The following is an 18,625-nucleotide window of genomic DNA, read 5'->3' on the forward strand; positions in this document are numbered from 1 at the left end:
GCTCTTCAGTAGAGATAAACACTTTAACCTGGCCAGCAACTTGCATTATGCAACGTTTTCAGTCTGTGTCTTGGCAACCTGCCTTTAAACCCAACAGTACCTGCATAGCAAAGAGTCAAACACCTCACAAGGTATTTTAATACCTTTAGTTATGAGATCTGATTCAGCAGCCAAACTGCTGCCAGGAGCTTCTTATAAATTTTGTTCCCCTGCAATCTGTTTTTCTTGGTGGTCTCATCTCCCTTCATCTACTTTAGATGCTTTAGGTAAAGTCTACAACATAATAGAAGCACAGACACCCTGTTCTCCCAAGGCAGAAATTTGCCAGAGATAATAGTCCAACCCAAAGGATTTCTATACACTATGTATGAGTCTATTAGTTCTAAATAGTACACTTTGTATATGAGGCAGAGTAAACCATGCTCCTGCAAAGCAGTGACCGATCAGAAATGAGAATCCACACACCTGCAGGTTTTTGACAGAATTCTCAAGCCACTTCTTCTATTCTCCCACTAAAAGTCGAGGCACTGACTCAATTTTTAAGTTATTAGCTCATGCTAATAAAATCAAGGAAAGGAGCCTAAATCATGGGTCCAAGTCCACTCCCCTAGCAGCACACAGAGGGGTTACCCCAGTCAGCCACAACTTGGAAGACAAGCCTTCAAGACAGTATTCCGGTGGATTAATATGAGGATTAGTGGTAACATATGTAAAGATGTGGCACACAGCAGCAACCTTTAAAATGGAAGCTATTTTCTAAAAGTACAAACTTCCAGTTATAAGTCACGGGGATGTAATGTACAGCATGGTGACTACAGTTAATAACTGTATCGCATATTTGAAGGTTTCTAGGAGAGTAAATCTTTTTTTTTATTTTTTATTTTTTAATATATGAAATTTACTGTCAAATTGGTTTCCATACAACACCCAGTGCTCATCCCAAAAGGTGCCCTCCTCAATACCTAGGAGAGTAAATCTTAAAAGTTCTCATCACAAGAAAAAAAAGTCTGTAACTATGAATGGTGACGGAGGTTAACTAGACTTTTTGACGGAGGTTAACTAGACTTTTTGTGGTGAGCATTCTGCAATATATACAAATACTGACTTGCTACATTATACACCTGAAGTTAATGTTGTATGTCAAATTTACCTAAATTAAAACACACACACACACAAACTCAACTCTCCCTGCCAAATGAATGATATAAATAAGGGAAATGGCAGCTATTTTATTTTACTGTTGTACACCCCCCACCCAACCCAAAGTCCCACTGACACTCAGGAGACAGTAGAGCACAATAGAAAAGGCAAAAAAAAGTTCCAGAGTCCAAGAAACCTGGGGTCTGATCTCAAGTTCCTTGAACCATTTCCTCATCTTTAAATTGGGATTTACATTTAAATGCCTATCTTGTAGGATCAACATTAGATGTAAAAACCTAGCTGAGCATTTGGTGCTTAAGTGCTCAATAAATCCTAGCTACTATTATTATAATTAGTATAATATCTAGGTCTGAGAATGTGGTTGTGAAGATGCCTTTTTGTTGTAAGGATCAAACTGTCTCTCCGGGCTCTCCTTCCCAAAAATATCATTTTGAAATAGAATGTTAAACTGTGCAATTCTCACTCTTAAATACTTCAGAACTGTTTCTACTTCTACGATGACAACCACTCTATGTTCTATGCTTCATTAGGATGACTGGTTTTTGGGACATAAATATACACAAAGGAGACAAAAGCCTGAAGGCTCAGGTATGAGAAACTTTGAAAGTCCCTGAACCAAGCACAGGATGAGCTGAGGGGACTCCAGAGATTCTGGATTAGCCTTAGTACCATAATCAAGGACAATGGACCTGACTGGGCTCTACCTTCTCAAGCCCTGAGAGGAAAGAAAGGATCCTTCCACTGAGAACCCAAGGCTCCTTTCTTTCTCTCCTCAGAGGGACGATTCTAGACCAAAGCTCTCAGCCAGAATTCCTGGGCTTCAGAGAAACCTCAAGCCCACACTCCACACGTGCAGCCATTCCATGAGCTTCAAGAAATAAATTCAGCAAGGGGGACAGAGGAGGGGGTATGAGGGGGAACCCAGGACATATTAGAAATGGGAAGGAGGAACAAGTTCTAGTAGTTCTAATTGGGAAATCAGGTATATTCATGCCTCCCTTCTGTCTCCCACAGCAGAATGAAGAAATTTAAATTATAAGTGGCCTGTAAATGATTAACATTTTAATTTTAACCTAATTTAAAATGGGGAGGGGCAGAATGGATGACAGTGGTCAAAAGGCACAAATTTCCAGGTATAAAATCAGAGTAGATCTTAAAAGTTCTAATTACAAGAAAAAAAAGAAATCTGCAACTGTGAGCACCAATGGATGTTAATTCAAGTAGGCTTATTGTGGTGAACGTTTTGTGACAGACACCAAAGTTGAATCAGTATGTTGTACAGCTGAAACCAATGCTATATGGCAAATAATCTCAGTAATAACAGAACAGAACAATAAACAGAACTTTGTACTCTTCTCCTCTATCTGCAACCCTGCCTGTCCCTCTCTTCCATCTCCAAGCTCTCGTGTTTGTTTCCCAAGACTACCATAACAAATCACCAAATTCGGGGTCTTCAAACAACAAGAATCTATTCTCTCACAGTGCTGGAGGCTAGAAGTCCAAGGATTCTGCAGGGCCATGCTCCCGCTGAAGATGCCAGGGTGGGGACTGTCCCTGGCCTCTTCCTAGCTTCAGGTGGCTCCCAGCAATGCCTGCTGCGCTTGGCTACTAACCACATCACCCCTTAAAAGACCCTATTTTTAAATAAGGTCACATTCTGAGGTTCCAAGTGGACATGAATTTGGGGGGAATACCATTCAACCCACTACAACTCCCAAATTAAAGTAAACCACCACTACCAAAGTATGGGGCAAAGGGGAAGGAGATGACAAAATCACAGCATTACAGAAATATCAAAAAAAAAATAATTCAAAGTTATAATCGCCAGTGGACTATTACTTCCAAACTGAATTAGAAATAATGTAGCTTTTGCCTTTCTCTCACCTGTGGGAAACTGTGAAGTCTTGGAAAATATCAGAAGTCCCAATCAAAATAGCACTAAAACACAGGACATTCCACTAGCCCAGACACTTGAATACTCTGAAAAATTTGGTATTACGTATAAACACTCACATATATTATCAGAAGTGAAACAACAAAAAATATGAAAGACAGGGAAGGATATTTTTCAGTTAAAAGTGCTTTCATTTAACTATTTGGGGATGGAAAGTGGATCATGGGTCTCAGAAGACCAAGATTTCCTTTCAAAAAAAAAGTTACCTTAGTGGTCAGCAGCTGTTATTAGCATATGAGCTAAAAGTAAAGCAAAGTTCATCAATACCAATAAATGGAATTTTCAAAGAAAAAAAAATTTTTAATAAAAATAAATTTTTAAAAAGTTACCTTAGGTTTTTAACAGCCCCTCCACAAATTATCCGGTTGTTTTTTTTAATGTTTTATTTATTTTTGAGACAGAGAGAGCCAGAGCACGAGCAGGGGAGGGGCAGAGAGAGGGAGACACAGAATCCGAAACAGGCTCCAGGCTCTGAGCTGTCAGCACAGAGCCCAACGCGGGGCCGGAACTCACAAACCGCGAGATCATGACCTGAGCCAAAGTCAGCCGTTTAACCGACTGAGCCAACCAGGCACCCCTCAAATTATCTGTTTCTGATGACATAAACCTACATGGAAGCACTATATATCACAGTCCTTTTTATTTTAATCAAGGTATTATTTCGGCTTTATGGGGAAAAAAACACTTGAGATGAGCTTTAAGACCTGTGTACTCCCTCTGCTGGCTCTGAATTTAAAGTAAATTCTCAATGGCTTCAGGAGCCAAATTATTAATTTCACTAGACATCTAAAACACAATGAAAAATATGATGTGGATTCTCCCCCAACACACACACACACAAAAATAAGAAATTCCAAACACCTACTTAAAACTGCCAAAGGCATCTCTGTTGGATTTATTGTAAGTTTACTCCAGAGGAAAGCTAATGCATTTCACTTGTTTGTAGCAGGAGTCACTTCCTGCATCAGCCTTGCCCCCTACAAGTGTGCCACAAGCTTTCCTTGCTCTGTGTGCGCCTCTCCACTGCAGGACGAGGATACATCTGACACCCAGGCATGGTGAGCCCCTAGAAGAGAACCTGGCTTCTTCATCACAAGCAATTACTAGAGTAGCAAATTACTGAAAGGACCACAGCCCATAAGGGAACCTAGTCCATTTCATTTTATAATGTTATCCCATAATAGAAAAAAAAAAAAAAAAGCCTGAGCCTGAGTGGAAACTGAAAGACACACTGTCTACAAAAGCCCAGCTTGAAACATACACCAATCACACACTTGTGTTTTATCAGGAAGGAAGGATACATCACAATACTCTATGGATGCTTGCTACTGTGCTTCTTTTTCCAACTGGGGAAATTGTGATACTGAGAAAGAAATGTTGTTCAGTCAGGAATAAAATGGTTAAAGGCACTGAGTCTGTCAGGGTAGGGATGCCATCAGAATTGGGCTCTTGTATCATAATCACAGCCTAACCACACATTTCAAAAACATGAACTCGGAAGAGCTCCAGACTAGCCCTTAAAAGATCCATCTCAAACAGTGCTTGCTGTCTCTTCCTCCTTCATACACGACTTCTATTTCCCAATCCATAGATATAAAACTTCAGGTCCATCTGGGACTTCTGCCTCCAAATGCAGAACATTATGGACAACTTACACAACAGCTTTGCTCCTGTAAGAAGTGGGTAAATGAATTTTAGGCTGAACAATCCCATGGTGACTTTCTCTAGATGGTGCATATTGATGCTGCATCGGTGGGGCATACACACAGAAAACAGACTTGATTTCAACTTTTTCCTCTAAATGAAGTCATTCCAAGATCAGGTTCCCCTCAGTTTCTGTGATGGGTAGTAACTGGCACTAATGAAGTTTTCAGGGACTTCTACACGAGGAAATAAGACACTAACAAGAAATGCCTTAGATAGCAGAGTACCCTTTCATAACTACGCCATACCCTAGCAACATCAATGCTAGGAGGTCTCAGACTTCATAGCTAGAAGTATCCAAAAGACTCCACATGTGGTATCGCCTCACTCTCGAATCACATCATCTCTTTCAGTGTCAAGAGTCCCAGAACAAGGCTATCTTCATGGGCTGTGGACATAATGATCCAAAAAGCAGCTCCAAGGATCAGATATGTTATTGTCTGGCAGACACATTCTGTGCTTTGGAGGCTCTTACACTGTCCTTGGGAATCAAGAGGAGTCAGAGAAAAATGACAAAGCAAGGAGGTGGGAGTCAGGGGTGGGCACAGTAGGGTGGAGTAGGGTTAAAACAGAGGGCTTTTAGGTTAGCTAAAAGCACTGATGGAGAATGCTAAAAGAGCAACACAGTTACTTTAGCACAACCAGCCTAAAGGAAGGGGGAGGGGAATCAGAGGCAAGCAAATGAAGTAAGAGTTTGCAGAAATGGAAGCAATGACACGAACAGCTGTGAAACCACAATGGTTAACAGCAGACATTACAGAACAGTGGTTCCCGGGGGCTCACGTGGACACACTCTTAGCTCCATCTCTGCTAGCTGTAGGATCCTGAACAGTCACTCACATGCTCTTGTCCTGCTCCTCACCTGTAAAATGAAGTAGTTAGATGATCTTTAAAACCTCTTTTAGTTCTAAATTTGAGGCGAGAAGCAATGTGGATGAGTCAGCTGTATCAAGGCTCCACCTCCACTCCAGAGGGAGGCCAGGCCCCATACGACAGAACTGGAGATCCCAGATCAGGCCAGGACCACAGGTGTGCCCTAATCTGGGCAGACCTGGAAAAAACCCAGCTTCTCCCAAACAGACCCAAACTATAGGAGCCATGCCACAGTGGCCTTGCATCTCCAAAGCAAGCTGGAAAAAAATGATCGGCAGAGAATTAAAGACCAGCTCCAAGCCAGAGTTCAACACCAACTTTCCAATTTGCCAGTAACATCTCTGCAGAGAGCTGAAGTACTGATGAAAGCAGAAGTACAGATGTGAAAAAAGGCAAAGTGAATGAACAACAATGACAAGTTCATAGAACACAGATTTGCACGTTTATTTTTTGTCTTCCTCCAATAGAACATGAATCCTGTGAACTGGAACCTTATGTGACTTGTGCTCCTACTATATCCCTTAGGCCCAGGAAAAAGCCCTGTGAACGGTATGCCTTTGATTGTTTGTTGCATGAATAAAATGGCATGTGATGAAAATGGTAAAAAGGTTTTCTCTCTCTGATCTTCGGTCACTTACTGTATGCCAGCTATAACGTCCACGGACACTAACTTACCTATATATGTGTCATTCCCAACTCCTTCTATAACAGCAAAAGGCCAGAGTGGCTCTTCAGGACTCTTCAATTTGTGATACAGGAAAAGGTAAGGAGAAAAATGACTCAAGAGAGGATCAAGTCTGTTCCCTCCAGGCAAGACGAGTAAGGTATGAAAACAAAATAAATTCCATATTCTCTCCAGCCTGGGAATCTGATCTGATAAGCAGTGGGTCAGCAGGGTGCCCTGCCAGAATGTACAGACCTAAACAGTCTTATCTTTGCATATTTATGAAGATCTTTGGATGGATGGTATCTGCTAAACTTTTCCCAGACCAAATAAATGACTTTTTACTGGGACAAGGACTCTTCATTAATTTCCTAAATAAAAATATCTTGCAGGTTTTAAGTAAGAATCACACGTATTAAAAAGTTGAACTACAAGATGTTCTTCTATGGTGTCATTCTCTTAAAATAGAACCCTCCTAAAATCTCCTAAAAATAAGTCTGCATAGTTTCATTTCATTTTCTAAGAAGGAGATAAACATATCAAAACAAACACTTAGCTTCTTTTTTAAAGACTCTCTCTGCTACAGGGCCCACAGATCAAAGTTTAAAAGGGCCAATTTCTTCACTTCAGAGGTCGATGACACAGCTTTGAAAAAGAGGAAAAACAGTCCCCCAGTCCCCCTAGTGTGCTGAGGCTGTAGGAAGAGGAAGTGTATTCGTTGAGAATCCCTGACGAAGACAGTCCTGCCAAAGGAAGTTACAAAACAGCATTTTGGTAACATGGGCCAAGCAGAAGACAGATTCCTTACACACGACTGTAACTGGCCCTTTGGTGAGTTACTCCAAAAGGTGACTGAGGGGAGAATTACAAGCCAACATGGAATTATCACAACTTTGTCATTTTGAAATTAAAAAAAAATATTTTTTAAATATAAAAGTTGCAGTTAAAATGACATTTTCTTAACACAGTGTGTTGGGAAGGAACTGCATGCATTAATCTAAAGAACCAGAACAGTAAGAACATCAACAAGCACTGCGTGGCAGGTGGGTCCTCATCTTTTCACTCTGTGAAGAAGCTGTAAGAGTACACATTGTCACATGAAAGAAGACTAGTCTCTTGCAGAATTAACCTCCACAGCAGCAGCAGAAATCATCACACACACAAGATCCTCCATTTGTGAAATTTTGAGAACCAGCACAGAAACTCACGGCTACTTGATACAATCATGCCCTAACCCCGTGGGAAATGCAGGTGTGTGGGTGTGAGTAGGTGAATAAGCAATAAATAGACCTTAACAGGTAAACCCTGGAGTCCTAGAGGTCTGCCCCCCTCCCCAGGAGGAACCGAGAGAACAAACCAGTTTAATTATGGGTGGTGCAGTACAAGTAAACTTAATCCGAATTAAAGGAAATGTAACCTTTTCCCCTCCTGACCACATCTGATTATTCATTTCTACTTATTGCCTGAGGTAAGGGAGCCTGTGAGATAGCCATCACCTTTCTGTCTGGCACAATATGCATCTTTCAAACCTAAGTTAACCAGGAACTTCCTCCTTTTGTTAAAATGCTATCTTTTCTGCCACCTTCATCACTTCATAATTCCTAAGTACCCATACTGATCAACACTGGACGGCTATACAAATATGAGAAACTCACTCAGCCTCCATCAATATTCATCTGTTTCTGATGCTAAAATAATAACCAAGACATCTTTAGACTGAGAGGCAAATATGCTTTTCAGGAAAGCATCTTTTACTTGTGTAAGACTACTTGTTACTTAGTAAGTGACTTTTAAAAAATAGATCCTCGATTTAAAGAGGAAAATAATGTGATAAAGAACAAATCTCCAGAACTGCGACTATTAATTACCTGTGTACTAACTAGCTGTGTGATCTTAGAGAAGTCCTTAACTTGAAGAATCAGGTTCTTCACCTATGAGGGAGTTGAACAATCTCTGCAAACCTCATCCCGGCTGTATATTAGAATAACCTGAGAAACTTAAACAAAAACAAACAAACAAAAATAATGCTAAGCCCCAGACCAGCCCAATTAAAACCGATTCTCTGGGTATCGGCTTTTTTTTTTTAAGCTCCCAGGTGATTCTAATATGCAACCAGGGCTTCAAATCACTAGTCCCAGTTCTGATCTCCAATGTCTTCTTTTCTAATCCTTTCATTCTCTGATCTTAGGGTGAGAATTCTGGTGACAAAATCTCAGAATGCAACAGGCCAAAAAAGCCACAAAAAAAGCAAGGCCTAAGCCCTGCATACTGTGCCTATGTGCACACAGGACTAGGAGAGGTTAACCTGAATTCTAGACATTTTTAGAAGTTAAAAACCCTAATGCATAACTAAGAATGAAAGCAGTGTGGTTTAAGTGCACATGCCTGCTCTCAAAATGACTAATCGTGATAGGAATCAACTCCTGAAACTTGGACGCAGGGAAATGGGTCACAATTAGCTCCTGACCTCTCCCTCTTCCCTCTTCTACCACCCCCCACTGAACCACAAGCATAAAAAAAGGCTGGCTATTAGTCATAATCAGAATATGAAACCAGCCCCAGTTTCAAAGGGCTTTCTCCATCATCAAAGATTTGGAAGTTCCTGCATGGGTGCATCTTTTGATGAAAGTCATCTTACAAAAAATCTTTAAAGGATATCCCCACAAGTTGTCATGTGATACTCAGAACTAGTATAAAATCTTAAAAATAATTTTACTTACATTAAACACAAAGACATTTTACTTTATGCACTGTATTAAACATATTAAGGCTCGAGTTTCAATTTATATTTCACAAATGTTAGAGATAAGATAGAAACTAATTTAACACTGTGCACTGAATATACTCCAACCAAAAGAGAGAGAGAGAGAGAGAGAAATGAGATAGCATGAGACCAAAAAAAGGTTAAGGACATAAAACCATAAAGTTTATGACTAGGCCCCAAATCTCTATTGTAAGTCCTGCAAGCTACGTGAAAATATAATTAACTGAATCACAATTCATGGCTACTTTTGGTAATACTACTTTCTCACCTAGATCTTTAAAAAAAAAAAAAAAATCAAAACTGTTACCATCTTTAACTGTAAGCACAATAGCAAGAAATGTTATTTGTGGAATTAAACTACTTTTGTAAACTTGAAAGTCATAGGAAATGTGAAAACCCTTCCAACGCTAACTTTTTAGCTTTAACTAGCTAACTTTTAACTAGCAGATCCTCTGCACCAAGTTCAAAATATACAGGACTCACGGCAAGTGTGAGAAATTTGAAAAATATTCCAAACCCCTATATCCATTTTCTTAGATCTTGAAACCCACCCCTTCCTGACACTATACACTGAGATTAACCCTTGCTATTCACTTGGAAATTCAGTTTTAAAAGCTATCACAGTAACACTGCTTTGAAATGGAACTCACTCCCATGCTTTCTGTAAATGGCCCTCGGATCACACAGCTGGCATTCTTTTGCAAAGCTTTAAAATTAAATCCAATGTAAGATTCATAATGTCAGCATTCATTAAAGGAAATGAGACAGATATGTGGAATAATTTCAAAGCACACATTTTGCTTTGAAAGTATCTCAGCAAGGGGCGCCTGGGTGGCTCAGTTAAGCATCTGACTCTTGATTTCGGCTCAGGTCATGATCTCAGTTTCCTGAGTTCGAGCCCTGAGCTGGCCTCTGCACTCAGAGCGTGGAGACTGCTTGGGATTCTCTCTCTGCCCCTCCCTCACGCTGTCTGTCTCTCTCAGGATTAATAAACTTAAAAAAAAAAGAAAAAAAAATCTCAACAAGTCCTTTTCTAGCCATAAGAAATTATAAAAAAAAAAGGTACTTTGCAAGTTTTTTTTTAAGCAAATTAAAACTCAACACACTAAGTTCTTTTTTCTTTAAAACACACTACATTCTTCAATTTTTACACAAATTCCTCTCCAGGGCTCCAGTTCTCCACCAAGATTACACTGTTCTTGCTGTACACACATACTGGAATCCAGGAAGATACAGTGAAGAGAAGGACTGAGGAAGGAAGCAACCACCTCTTTAATTAAAAAAAAAAAAAAAAAAGCTAACTTGCAAATAGAAGCAACTGATAAGTGATATGTATCTCCACATGTACCTCTTTTGCCTGGTAATGACACATTCATATCTTGGGGTAGAGGCCAGGAGAATGAGGTGCCAGGAAGAGCAAAGCAGCTGGGTATCAGCAGCCCAGCAGGGGCACAGGAGTTAATCTGTTTAGATGCCCAACTGCAGGAAGTCATTACATCATAGGCCTTTCCACACCTCTCTCCCTACCATGTGCCCAGTGCCCCAAGAGGCTGAAAAGGAACAGTAGAGAGCCTCCCTTCTGGTTCACTTATAGGTAGAAGCCATTATGGCCCAGTCCTGCCACTACATCTCCCTCCCCTAGGCCAGGGAAGGCTAGGTGAAGCTCCAGGCCCCAGTCCTCCACACCTGGACCTGGCCTCTAATAGCGCCAGAGTCCAGGCCTCAATAGAAGCAGCAGGTGTGGCTAGTCCGCCTTAAGGTGGAAGGGCTGGCCCATTCCAGGACCCAGAACATCTCAAGTTTGGAGACTCCTTTACTGGGAAAACCTCTCTAAGTAATAAAGATGTCAACACAGGCAAGGAAAGACAAGCAGCCAGGAAAAGGTTTACAACCACTGCTTTTTCTAATGGGACCGGTATGCCTACGGGAATTAACATCCACACGTTAGATAGAAACTTCGACGTAAGGGTGCTCATCCAGCTAGTAACAACGACCATGCTCCTGTGACCAACTGGGGAACCACAAATCCAACCGCTTCTCCGGGCACCAAGTCCCAAACACTCCCCCACATCCTCTCCACCCGCAGCGCCCTCCCCGCACCCTCACTACGGTGATTTCTACTTCGAAGTTAGCCGCAGACCTACCTCCTCCGCGCAGTCCGGGGAATCCGTCAAACGCACTCCTGTCCGCCAGTCCTTCCCTCGCCGGCATCCCTTGCCCCCTCTCCTCACCTGGCCATGCCCGAGGCTTCCCCGGAAGCCTCATTTCCCCAACCCCCCTCCGCGGCCGACCCCAGGTTCCCCTCCTCTGGGGGTCACACAGATCCCCCGAAACCTCACAGCGGAGGCTCTCGCTGCCAACCCCTCTCCCCAGCGCCCGCAGGCGCGCTCCGATGAATCGAAGGCGCGTCTCGCACTGCGCAGGAGGCCCGGCGGGTCCGGCCGCCCGCCCGAGGTGGGTACGCACCTTCCACCCGGCCGAGCTGTTGCTATCGCCCTTATCCTTGAAGTAGGGCACGCAGCGCACCATCCACTCGTAGATCTGGGACAGAGTGAGCCGTTTGTCCGGGGAGCTCTCGATGGCGCGAGTGATCAGGTCGGCGTAGGACAGGTTTCCCCAGGCGTTCCGCCGCGACGAGCATTTCCTCGGCTGCCCGGAGCCCCCAGCCGCCCCCGGCTGCGGCGGTGGCAGTGGCTGCTGAGGCTGCAGCGGCGTCTGCGTCCCCCCGCTCAGCGCGCCCGCCGCGAGGGCTGGCCCGGACCCGGACTCCTGCCCTCCAGGAGCCAGCAGCCGGGCCGAGTCTTCAAGGAGCAGCCCGGAGCCCAGCGTGCCGCTCCCGCCGCCGCCGATCGCCATGGCCGAGCTGGCCCTACCGCTACCGTCCTCGTCGTCTTCATCGTCCTCCTCTTCGGGGATCATGGAATCGGCGGCCGTCTCCCCCGAGGGCTTGGCCGGGCTCCCCTGGAGCTCTGGCCTCTGCAGGGGCCACGTACAGGAGCGCGGCCGGCTCTGGGGCTCGAACTCCGGGTCCAGCTCCACTTCGAGCGGAGAGAGCGGGGCCGGGGAGGCCGGTGCCTCTGCCATCTTCGCCGCCCGCCCGCCCGCGGCTCGGGCTCTCGCGCTCTCCTCTCGCGCCGGGGCGGGGTGCGGCGGGGGAGGGACGGGGGCGCCGCGAAGGCTCGGGCTCCCGGGAGCCGCTGCCGCTACTGCCGCCGCCTGGGGAAGCACGAGAGGAGAGAGAAGGAGAGTTCGTTATCCCGGGCTGGAGCCCGGTCCTCGGCGAGTCCTCGCCCGCTGCCACCGCTTCCCGGCCGCACGGCGCCCGCCTCCTAGAAGCAGGCAGACCTGGAGACGTGCGTCCCGCGAACCTGGCGCAGCAGACACCGCCCCCTGGCCAGGCCTCGGGGGAGACCGGAGCGAATCGACGGGCTCGCACGGGGCAGCCCCCTCCCCCCGCCGCCGCGGCCGCCAGATCTGCAGGTCCCTCCTGGGCTAGGTGGCTGGGCGGGGAAGAAGGGGGAGGGGCGGGGGCGGGGGAGGGGCGCGGGCCGCGCCTTTAAAGCGGGCAGCGGCCGGAGCTGGCGCAGCCGAGCGGCGGTCGGAGCCCGAGCGGGCGTGCGTTTGTTTATGTTTCGTTCGGGCCCGCTCAAGTGCTTCCCGCGGCGCCGCAGCCAAAGTCTGTGGCGTCTTCCGCTCTTCTCCTCCTCGCCCCTGGCCCTGCCGCCTCCGCGCCCCCTTGTACCCCTTCTCCTGGCCGAGGGGCCCGAGCCCGGGAACGGCACGGGCAGCCACCTTCTCCTCTCTTGGCCCCGCGGGCCGGGAAGGCGAACATGAGTCCGAGTGCGGACCGGCCCTTGACACTTCCAGAAAAAGGACCAGACGGGAAGCAGGGGGGCAAGCAGCTCGGCGGGTGTTTGCAAAGGGTCGAGCCAAGCAGGAACGACCACTTTGGGTTTTTGTGTGGTTTATTTGCTCGCGGACGTTGTACCCTCCACCCCCTTCCCTGTAAAGAACGCGGGGAGGGGACAAGTCGGAACATAAATCTTCCAACAGGTCAGGAAGCGCCAAGTCTCCCGGGCTGCCAGAAAACCCGGACCAGCACGTTCATCACCTCCTTGCTCCCGCTGCTGCCATCTTGACAGTTTTCCCCCCTTCACTCAAGTCCTTTAAAAACACTAGCGGGAGGGAAAGGGGGCGCGCACACCGAGTCACGGGGAGGGAAAAGGGAAGCGCCTGGCCCAGCTCGGAAGCAGATCCGGAGTCACCGGGAAGGCGGCCGCCCCGCTGCAAAGCTCCGGCGCCTACCTCAGTTCCTTCCCTTCAGGGACGAGTGGGGAGGACGCACAATCCCGCGCGGGCCCGGGGCACGGCGAGGAGGGGGCGCGCAACCTCGGCGAAGGAGAGGCGCTCCGGCTGCCGCCGCAGCCCGCCTGAGGAAACGCCTGTCAGCCTGCGCGCCGCCGCCTTCCACATTCCTCCTCCTCCTCCCTTACACGAGCAGGGCGGCCGCGGCAGCAGCACAAAGTTATAGACACACGCAGGGTGCCTCAACCTAAGCTGACGGCGGGCGGGTCCCCGCCCAAGGGGAGGGCTGGGCGGCGGGCCCGGGTGTGCTGTGTGCGTGCGTGTGTGTGCGTGTGTGTATATGTGTGCTCGCGCGCGCGCCTGCGCGACCCGGCTCCTCGGGACTGCGGGCGTGGGTGTCGGGGCGCGCGCCGCGGGCCGGGACTAGGCGGGCTCCCGCAGCCCTCCTCGCTGGGCTCCTCCTCCCGAGAGTCTCAACGACAACAAAGCGCGGCGCCAGCCTAGGAGAAGAAGGAGGGGGAGAGCAGAGCCCCGAACGCTCCATGAGCGCAGTCGCGCGGCCTCTCAGACTCCGGGCAGGGCGCCTGGTACTGAGGGTCCCCGGCGGGCGCGTCCGTCCGCCAGGCTCTGGGCCCGCCCTGGTGTCCGGTTCCAGGTTAGAATCGGACACCAGGTAACACCCGAGATAAGATGCTGACCGCAGATCGCAGAGGTTACCTCGGCGTGGAAATACTGACAAGAGAAGATGTTGGTGCCATACAAGACTTCGATAAACTGACGCCCTCAGATTTGATCAGGCACCAAAAGGTTTGCAGCTGAGTTTCTTACCTAGGACGCTCGACTTGTCGTGGATTTCTTGGCAAATGAGGGGAGAAGTGTAACTAACTCGGGAGAAATGCAAAATTTCCCCCATTCCTAAACGCAAGGGCAGATTTTGAACAATTATGAATGGGAACTAAATTGCTTCTAATTTGTAAATGACTCCAGAACAGCTAATTGTGCATTTTTAAGTTTTTGGGTTTTTTATTTAAAGCTACTTCTTTAGGTTTGGGAAAACATCTTCACAAGTCCTTATCCTATTATCAGTGCCTAAATTGTTCATTTGTACACTAACAATGCACTACATGCGATACGCACACCAAAGCTCTATTCACTTTGGTTCATAAATATCTTTTTTCTTAAATCTTTGTCAGTCACTGGAGACCTCAGAGTCCAGAGCTCGCTCCTCAACGACCCAATACACAAAAAAGGTCCAACCCAGGGTACTCAGGAGTCCGCCCACCCAGCCAATTCCAGACTCCGGGCTTTGCGCAGGGCCCGTCACTCAAGTGACGCGCGGCCCCGCCCCTGCACCAAGCTAGTTCGACGCGTACAAACAGATGATGTCATTGTATCCACACGCGCGTGACCCGGGAGCTCTGCGCCGCGTCCCCATTCGCTGCACCGCCTACTCGTCAAACCACGCCGCGCGCTGACTGGCCGCGGGCACCAGTCTCCAGGCCCCAGACACCCCTCTCCGCCCCCCGCCCCCGCCCCCCAGCAAATAATAAACAATCGAGTAAAATTCTAAGGAAGAAAGGAGGGGACAGAGAGGAGAGGAGAGAAAGAGAGGGCGAACCTGAAGCCAACCTTTCGCGCGCTGAGGGAGAGTTCAGAGGCGGGGGACTTGAGAGGACAGAGGAGGGAAGAAGGGGAGCAGACCTGGGGCGATGGGTCCTGCTGCGAGGTGGTGGTGTAGGGAGAGGAAACTTGGAGAGCACCCTGCGGGGCGCGCCTGCCAAAGTAGAGGGACACTAGGGCCCTGGAGCTGCCGGGCTTGCGGCTTCTGGGCGGTGCGCGGCAGTCCGAGGGGGTGGAGAGTGAGACACGCTGGAGCGGCGCGGGCGGAGCCGGCAGACACGTGCGGGAGGAGGGCGGGCGCGCGCCGAACTGGCTCACCCGGGGCGCGCGGCAGCAGTAGCCGCGCGCGCTTGTTTACCAGCGCACGTGGGTGTTATTTTTAAATGGAATGTTGTGCTGGCCGCGCAGCGGAGTGGCGGGCGCGTGGGGCAGCCCGCGCTGGCTGGGGGACGCTGCAGACCCGGGCCACGACCTCTCCGGGCTCCGCTCATGGGCCAGGCAGACTGTCTCCGCTGCAGGATTCCGGCGCAGCGGCTGGCTGGGGCCGGTGAGCCTGATGGCGACTTTCGCGCGCTGTCCAAGCCCCTGCGGAGACGACGAGTTCCCGCCACCAAACGCTGCCTTCTTTAAGCCCGGTTTCGGCTCTTTCAATCACATTTCGGGAACAAAGCCGGCGGGGCTCCGCGGCCACACGTTCCGGAGCCGATTTCACATGCTCACATACTCCCTGGCACACTACACCCTGGCCGCGAGGTGGATTTATCACCTTGCGTAGTTTGTGACCTCGCTCTCGCTCAGAATGTCCCCCGAACGCGCCCGTCACTTGGGCATACAGCTCTGGCACGTACAAATGCGCTTTTGCTACCTCGGCTTCTCTTTGGAAGGGAACTCTGGGAAGGGGGGCTCTGACTGCTTCCTGGTGGTGTTCCTGCGCTTGCTGCTCCACTTTTCTCATTGTGGGCCTGTCCTGAGAGCCCTGAGTTTGCCTTTGGTTTATAGCCTGGCAATGTGGACGCTGACATAGGACAACTCTCAACTGAAAGTGTCCCTGGGGGGTAAGGGGACGGATTGGGACTTCAAAGATCACATGGGGGGCCGAGGGGCTTTTGGGCATGTTACCAGGAGTCGTGTTCAGCATCAGCGTGTTCAGCTTTTTGGGAGGAACCCAGAGGCCAGATCACCCATTGCTTTGCACCGTGATAGAGCATAGAATACAAAGAACTTTGAGTTGTTCCTTCTTAATACTTCTAGCACACTGTTAAAAAAAAAAAAAAAAAAAAAAAGTTCACACTCTGAATCTAAGCAAACTTTTGTCCTTAAAGTACAAACATGCAGACTTAGAATATATTTACACTGGCTGGGCTCTCAGGTTATTAGATTTTCACTAAAAACCTGTTGAGTGTCCATTTACAGAATGCCTATCCCAAGGGCATTCAAAACCTGGAAGCATTAAAGATTCAGATTAACTGAGCTTTTTGTGACCCCCTTGGTGAGGAATGGGGGTTGGGGACATGATACAGCTATGTCTCTCAAAAAGCTTACAGCCTTGAGGAGACAAGACATTAAAAAGTTCAGTATTTCGAGAGTTGAAAAGCAGTACAAGACAAACACAAGAGGTCATGCATAGTGTTGGGTAAGTTTCCAATGAGTTGAGGATCAAAACTTCAAATGGAAATAAAATAACAACAACAAAAACTTCAAATGGCAGTGATCAGAAACATTGAGCTTGGTAAATGTGCATCTTACTCAGAAAATTTACCCTTGTAATTTGTCCCTATGGGCAAACCTTGGAAAATCTCAGTGATTGTTACATTTTAGCCTGAAATTGCTTTGACCTTTGCTTTCCCAACAAAGCCTCCATGTGCCTTCATTTCTTACCCGCAACTTTTTCTCCCTACACTTTTTTAGTACATATAATCCCAAACTTAGAATTGTTCAATTTAGGGTTTTTCAACTTTACAGTGATGTGCAAGCGATTCACATTCAGTAGAAACCCTACTTCAAATTTTGAATGTTAATCTTTTGCACCCCCCCCCCCCCCACCATGTGCTGTAGATCATTTCTTGTGATGCTGGACAGCAGCAGTGAGCCACAGTTCCAGCCAGCCACCTACCTGATCACTGGCCTTAACAACCAATATACTTAGAACCATTCTATACCTATATGGTCGTTGTGTTTTTCACTGTCAGCATTCAATAAATTACATGAGATAGTCAACATTTTATTATAAAGTAGGATTTGTGTTAGATGATTTTGTCCAACTGTAGATTATTAATATAAGTGTTCTGAGGGGCGCCTGGGTGGCTCAGTCGGTTAAACACCTAACTTTGGCTCAGGTCATGATCTTGCGGTTCGCGGGTTCCAGCCCCGCCTCGGGCTCTGTGCTGACAGCTCAGAGCCTGGATCCCACTTCGTATTCTTTGTCTTCCTCTCTCTCTGTTCCTCCCCCACTCACACTCTGTCTTGCTGTCTCTCTCTCAAAAATAAATAAACAATAAAAAAATACAAGTGTTCTGAGCATAAGGTAGGCAAGGCTAAGCTATGATGTTCGATAGGTTAGGTACATTAAATGCATTTTCAACTTACACTGGGTATTTTCAGGACATAACCATATCATAAGTCAAGGAAGATCTGTATAGGAAAGCTGAGTAAGTTATGGTTGTTGATTGAGAAGGAATGCCAGCCTTAACTTTGTGGTAGAATTTTTGGTCAAAACTTTCCCTACGTCCTTTTCTTTTTTTTTTCTTTTCTTTTTTTTTTTTTTGGAGGGGGTGGGGAGGGGCAGAGAGAGAGGGAGACACAGAATCCCAAGCAGGCTCCAGGCTCCAAGCTGTCAGTGCAGAGCCCGACACAGGGCTCAAATTCACGGACTGCAAGATCATGACCTGAGCCAACATCGGATGACTAAACCAAATGAGCCACCCAGGTGCCCCAAAACTTTCCCCACTTCTTAACTCACTTCTTGTTTACTTTTATAAATGATCTGAGGTGGTAATTGTTCACTCCATTGTAAATTCAGTCACTGGAGGAACAAGACTTTACAAAACTTTTTACCCGAATAAGCTAAGTAAATTCACCATTTCCAACATCTAACTGTGAGGCAATTGGTAGTAGATGCCAGAGCTCTGCCTCTGAGGGGGCCACCACTCAGCACCTGGGTCCTTACCGATGCTCCTCACACCTAAGTCAGCTGCACACTCCTCTGACCCCAGAGCCTAAATACTAGGGAGCGAGCATGCTTCCCGTCACCGAGTGCTCATTTCCCTCGAGGACTGGCTTCTACATCCATCTCAACAATGAAGACAGGAAACAAGTACAGTAGAAGTCTCCAAACATACATGTGACCCAGCTGGAAAGAAAGAAGGATCCCCAATATTCAGGTCTATGGCTGCTCCCCACCCTTTGTCTGACATCCACATTAGTCCCTTCCTCTGCCTCCCATTCCTCAGCAAACTACTCACAGGGAAAAAATATAGAACACTATGTATGAAAGAGCTTGAACTTTGCCTTGTCTTTCAGGGTGTTAAGGAGACAGCAGGCCCAAAATGGAGTTACTTTTGCTAAGTCCCACATCAACAAA

The 18,625-nt window shown here is 47.4% G+C and overlaps 1 protein-coding gene and 1 long non-coding RNA gene across 5 annotated transcripts in view; both read right to left on the reverse strand.

Annotated features, from left to right (window-relative positions):
• FOXO3 (forkhead box O3) overlaps positions 1-15,141 on the reverse strand; it is a 127,286-nt gene extending 112,145 nt beyond the window's left edge. For 2 of the 4 annotated variants that reach the window (XR_008422929.1, XM_019443031.2), the window contains exons 1-2: positions 13,426-13,540; positions 11,587-12,336 (exon numbers count right to left, since the gene is read on the reverse strand). Coding sequence is in view for 2 of the 4 variants with exons in the window: in XM_019443031.2 (XP_019298576.1) it covers positions 11,587-12,204 (618 nt within the window). In the remaining 2 variants the exon portion in view is untranslated. Of the gene's footprint in view, positions 1-11,264; positions 11,285-11,586; positions 12,337-13,425; positions 13,541-15,126 lie in introns of those variants that run through there. The other 2 variants (XM_053904596.1, XM_053904599.1) reach the window with 2 other exon arrangements.
• Positions 209-1,048, reverse strand: LOC128777663 (uncharacterized). The gene is made up of 2 exons (XR_008422930.1): positions 963-1,048; positions 209-848 (listed from the first exon to the last, which is right to left on the reverse strand). It is a non-coding gene; the product is annotated as an uncharacterized LOC128777663 (long non-coding RNA).
• Positions 15,142-18,625: the final 3,484 nt, after the last annotated feature.

Source organism: Panthera pardus, unplaced genomic scaffold (assembly GCF_024362965.1).
Source record: "Panthera pardus isolate Hobbes unplaced genomic scaffold, ASM2436296v1 HiC_scaffold_17, whole genome shotgun sequence".
Classification (NCBI taxonomy): domain Eukaryota; kingdom Metazoa; phylum Chordata; class Mammalia; order Carnivora; family Felidae; genus Panthera; species Panthera pardus.